At 40.4% G+C, this 5,760-nt stretch overlaps 1 protein-coding gene across 4 annotated transcripts in view; it reads right to left on the reverse strand.

Moving 5' to 3' along the window:
* Positions 1 to 5,760, reverse strand: part of Rbm6 (RNA binding motif protein 6) — a 121,937-nt gene that overhangs the window by 10,182 nt on the left and 105,995 nt on the right. For all 4 annotated transcript variants that reach the window (XM_005347868.2, XM_005347869.2, XM_013346601.2 and 1 more), the window contains 2 exons: positions 2,626 to 2,721; positions 1,758 to 2,018 (listed from right to left, as the gene is read on the reverse strand). In XM_005347868.2, coding sequence (XP_005347925.1) covers positions 1,758 to 2,018; positions 2,626 to 2,721 — 357 coding nt within the window. The remainder of the gene's footprint in view (positions 1 to 1,757; positions 2,019 to 2,625; positions 2,722 to 5,760) is intronic.

Genomic DNA, 5,760 nt, shown 5'->3' on the forward strand with positions numbered 1-5,760 from the left:
GATGGTTGTGAGCCACCATGTGGTTGCTGGGAATTGAACTCAGGACCTTTGGAAGAGCAGGCAATGCTCTTAACCTCTGAGCCATCTCTCCAGCCCCTTCAAAATAGTTCTTATATGGAGAAGCAATTCTTTGCTCTTGACAACACCAATGAAAAGAAAAGGGCTACAGTATATGCTCTTAACTCCAGTTCAGTTTAGATTACCAGATTTCTGGCTCCTCCTTCTAACAACTACTTTTTAACCTCTTCTTTCATTATTAGCATTTTTTTTTGTAGGAGCTGAAATTCAAATGGGTCAGTTTGATGATTTAGAATTCTAGCAGGTCACAGATAATTAGGAAGTAGTTTATTCCAAGGATCATTAAGAGAAATTTCTCAGAATCCTAGAAGCTTTGCAAAGTCTGCAGGGTAGTAGCTGGAACAAGCAATACATTTAATATCAAAAGTAGGGCTTCTCAGATTTTGGTTCTGTACTGAGAGAAGTTTAATCTATTTCCCTTGCATCTTATCTTGCAACATCTGCTAAGAAGGAGTATGAAAGAGATTACTCTCAGAACATGAGTCCATCTAAAGGTTTTACTTATTTATAATTTGGCTCCTTGGTAAGACTAAGGGAAGAATCAGTATATGTCATGTTAATGTCCACCAAACAACTAGTGTATTTGTAATTTAAGGCAATAATCACTACATGGAGAGAGAAGCCTGATATACCTATGATGATAAGAATGCATTATCATATTAGATATGACATCTGGATAGAACCAGGTGAAGCTAACAAGTATCAAAGAAAAGAAGGAGCTTATCTGAGTCACAACTATTAGTTAATGGGAAATTATCTTTCTAGTTACAAGTCCTTTTCTTCTTGTACAGCTTTTGTACTTGGTTGCATAGTCATCATGAGTCATTGAGTCTGAGAAGGGATTAGGCAAAGTTTTTATTTTTTTTTTATTTTTTTTATTTTCGAGACAGGGTTTCTCTGTAGCTTTTTGGTTCCTGTCCTGGAACTAGCTCTTGTAGACCAGGCTGGCCTCGAACTCACAAAGATCTGCCTGACTCTGCATCCCAAGTGCTCAGATTAAAGGCGTGCACCTTAGGCAAAGCTATTCATTCATTTATTTTGGTTTTTTGAGATGGGGTTTCTCTGTGTAGCCTTGGCTGTCCTGGAATTCACTCTGCAAACCAGGTTGGCCTTAAACTCACAGAGATCCACCTGGTTCTGCCTCATAAGTGCTGGGATTAAGGTATGGACCACCAGTCCAGCTTATTTTTTAATTAATTATATGTATGAATATTTTGCCTGTGTGTATGTGTGTGTACCATGTACATGCAGTGCCCAAGGGGTCCAGAAAAGGGTGGAGACCAGAAGAGGGCATATGGAACTGCACTTAGTCTTGTGAGATCACCATGTAGGTATTGGCAACTGAACTCAGGTCCTCTGGAAGAGCAGCAAGTGCTCTTAAGTGCTGTACTATCTCTCCAGGCAAACCTTTTAACTCACAGCAATTCATGAATTTAAAAAAAGGATGAATGAATCAACAAAATGGCTCAGTGGGTAAAGGTGCTTGTTATGCAAGCCGGGGTGACCTGATTCTCTTGGAAGGAAAGAGTTGACTTAAACACATAGTTTTCTGAGTTCCACATATGTGCCTTGGAACACTGTGGCCACACACTTATCATGTAAAGGAGGTTTAAGCATCTCCATTTCCAGCAATGGTAAGAGCCAAAATTCGAAAAGGTCATGGACTCTTCCTGAAATACCTTGTGCAGGTCTGACAGCTGTTGGTGTTTGATAAGAACTTCTTTATTGGGAAACTGCCTTCTGCAGAGCAGACAGGCCAGTTTATTCCAGTCAGTGAGTTTGTCTTCTTCATTCTCTTTCTTGGTCAGCTCCTCCCGATGCTGAGGCTGTGCTGTGCGAAGCTGCACAGGAGGGGCCTGTTCCTCTTCCTCTTCTTCCTCATAGTCACTGTCTCCTCCATATTCACCCAGGAGACCAATCAATGGGTTTACCACCTTAGGCTGGAAGAAAACATCAGAGCTTATAAAAATATTTAACTTACATTTGGGAATATTTTGTTAAGGCCATCTCCTTTCTTTGTTCTAACTGATTGGGTTTGGAAAATGTCCACTACCTATGCTATTCATCAACAGAAGTGGCACAGCTGAGTTTGACTTTATAAAGACCAGGATAACATGATAGAAAAGAACTGACAAAACAGTAACTTAGCAGTGAGATGGCTCATTGGGAAAATGTGCTTGCTATCTAGGTAAGCCTGAGTTTAATCCCTGAAATCCACATAAAGGTAGAAGGAGAAAATCAATGCCATAACATTGTCCTCTAACTTTGTGCATATGTATGCACACACACAAAATAATTAAAGAAGAAAAGAAAAAAGGAGGAGCCAATACCCAGTGTAATGAGAAACCCACAAGATAAAGAAAAAGAAGTTAGACAACAGTCTCTGATTAGTTATACTCTGATAGCAGGTAGCAACTTTTCTACTATGTACACTTAAGAGGAATCCTTACTTGGGATAGAGTCAAGGAACTAAAACAAGAAAGAGGCAGGAGCCTTTGGGGTTCCTTTCCCTCCCAGACCAGCCCATGATATGAGAATCAGCCTTACTGGAGGGGGACTCTCTTCTTTCTTCACTGTAGGAGGCAGGGGCTTCTTAAAAACATCTTCTGGGGAGGACTTCCCCTCACTGGTACTTTCTTGAAACTGACCAACAAGAAATGTAATTTTTATATGATAATCACTAACAAAAACCGGGTTAATAAGTTAGTTTTGTAAAAATCAGCCTGGTTTTCCAAATATTCAAACATCTGCAACATTTTGAAATACAGAACCTTTAAAAGTGAGTCAGGTGGTGTTAGTGAACGCTTTTAATCCCAGTACTTGAGAGGAAGAGACAATGGGATCTCTGTGAGTTTGAGGCCAGCCTGGTCTACAGAGTGAGTTCCAGGATAGCCAAGAGTTACACAGAGAAACCCTGTCTTTAAAAACAATAAAATAGGGGCTGGAGAGATGGCTCAGCGGTTAAGAGCATTATGTGCTCTTCCAAAGGACCTGAGTTCGATTCCCAGCAACCACATGGTGGCTCACAACCATCTGTAATGGGGTCTGGTGCCCTCTTCTAGCCTGTAGGCATATATGAAAACAGAATATTGTATCCATAATAAATAAATAAATATTAAAAAAAATAAGAACAACAAAATAAACAAAAGTGTAATATTTAGTCCAGGAGCAGTAAACCAATTACCTAAGCATTCGAAAGGACCCGAGTAAAACCCTCAGTACCAACAAATAAACACCCCAAAACACATTAGTGTAATTGTGTGTCTACAACAATTTAGGCACCAGATGAGGTATTAATATAAAGCCTTTCCTTATAAGCCTTCTAGATTCGATTTGGTATTACTTCTCTCAAAAGGATCAAGAATATGTTAGAGGTAGAAACAGAACCTGAACATCAAGGTAGCATGATTCTAAATTTTAAGTTCTTAGAGGCACAAAAAAATGACAAAGGTAAGTCTCTTTTCTTTTTTTTTTGTATTTAGACAAACAAATGGAAATACCAGCCAGTTGAATTTGCTGAAGGAGGCAGAGGCAGGTAGATCTGGAGGCCAGTCTGGACTACACTTTTTTAGGGCGGTGGTGGCGCACGCCTTTAATTCCAGCACTCGGGAGGCAGAGGCAGGTGGATCTCTGGGAGTTCTAGGCCAGCCTGGTCTACAAGAGCTAGTTCCGGGACAGGCATCAAAGCTACAGAGAAACCCTGTCTCGAAAAACGAAACAAAACAAAACAACAAAAAAGGAAATACCAGGAAGGGGAAAGGAAGTTACAAATTGAACCTCAAACAAATTCATTCATTTCATTAATACATAACTGATATGAAGGGTTCCATGACTTTAATCCCAGCATGTGGGAGGCAAAAGCAGGTAGATCTGTGTGAGTTTGAGACCAGCCTGGTCTACAGAGTGAGTTCCAGGACAGCCAGAGTTACACAGAGGAACCCTGCCTGTCTCAAAAAAACAAAAAAGTGAAACATCACGGTAAAGATTAGAAGAGTAAGAGGGACAGAAGAAAAGGAAGGTATGCTTTAATGTTAATTTTTACAGTATAACATCACTCTAACAAGATAGTATAAATACGAAAATTACTTATGGCAAAACAGAATGTGAATAAAAAAAAAATAGAAAGTGGAGGGCTGGCAAGATGGTTCAGTGAGTAAAGGCACTTGCTGCCAAGATTGGTGACCCGAGTACAATTCCTGAGAGCCTGGTAGGACAGAGCTGACTCCTATGACTTAATACCAGGTGTCTGCCCCCGCCTCAAGTTAAAAAAAGGAAAAGGAAAAAAAAAAAAACCAACCAAAACTATCCTTGTTACAATTGTAAGAAAAGTGTACTTACAGAACCACACACTAAAAGGATAATAAGCTGGCAAGTTAGTTCAGCTAGTGACCTAAAGTCAACCCCCAGAGCTGACAGAGCCAATATAAAGCTGGAAGGAGGACACTAACGCTACAAAGCTGTCCTTTGACCACCACATAATGTGTGCTATGAATGTACATCCATGGTTGTGTGACTCCCCACAAGTAAAATACAAACAAAAATAAATAAACATAAACAAAAATATAATTGGGCTGGGCAGTGGTGGCACACACTTTAATCTCAGCACTCGGGAGGCAGAGGCAGGCGGATCGCTGAGTTCGAGGCCAGCCTGGTCTACAAGAGCTAGTTCCAGAACAGGCTCCAAAGCTGTTCTTTCTGAGAAACCCTATCTCGAAAAACAAAATAAAAACAAAAACAAAACACAGCAAAAATATATAATTGAGCTGGGAGTGGTGGCATACACTTCTAATCTTAGTATTCAGGAGGCAGAAACAGGTGAATCTATAATTATTGTTTGGATGAAGGCCTCACTCCAGTCCTTCACATTCATATATCCAAAGAGTTTGGAATGTTTAGATGGAAGCCACACCTCAACCACCCCTGAGAAAGTCTGCCAATTGATGACCCTTCCCCAGAGATGCTTGAAACCATCTTCCCTGTCTCCTCTCTCGCGGTCTGGAAAGCCATCTAGGAGTGTTTGTATTCATTAAACCTGGGTTTTTTCTAATTCAGTTTCATTTGGTCTGATCTGGATTATTGTGTTTATGGGGTTTATGTGTTAGAGGTTTATGGGGTACAGAAACTTTACAAGTATGAAGTCAGCTTAGTCTAGGCTAACCAGGGCTTTATAGTCAGACCAACACACTCCTCCCTCTCCCTCACTTCCTTTCCTCTTACCTATGTGTTTAAGTGTTTTGTCTCTCTGTGTGTGTGTATGTGTGTGTGTGTGTGTGAGGGGGGGAGGGGGGAGGGAGAGAACTAGAGTACACACACCATGTGCATGCCTGGTACTCTTGGAGGCCAGAAGAGGGTGCTGGAGCCCCAGAACTGGAGCTAAAGATAATTATAAGATGACTTGTTTATGTTAGGACTTGAACTGAGATCTTAGCCATTTCTTCAGATGCTAGAGCAGTGTTTTCCAGCCTTTGGTCTAACAAATCTTTCACATAGGTCTCCCAAGACCATCTGAAAACACAGATATTTACATTACAATAAAAAATTACAGTTATGAAGTAGTAATGAAAATAATTTTATGGTTTGGGGTCACCACGACACGAGAAACTGTATTAAAGGGTCACATTAGGAAGGTTGAGAACTACTTACTGCCCTACAGTATTTTTTTTGCTTTGTTTTGTTTTGTTT

Source organism: Microtus ochrogaster, chromosome 5 (genome assembly GCF_000317375.1).
Source record: "Microtus ochrogaster isolate Prairie Vole_2 chromosome 5, MicOch1.0, whole genome shotgun sequence".
NCBI classification, from domain to species: Eukaryota; Metazoa; Chordata; class Mammalia; order Rodentia; family Cricetidae; genus Microtus; species Microtus ochrogaster.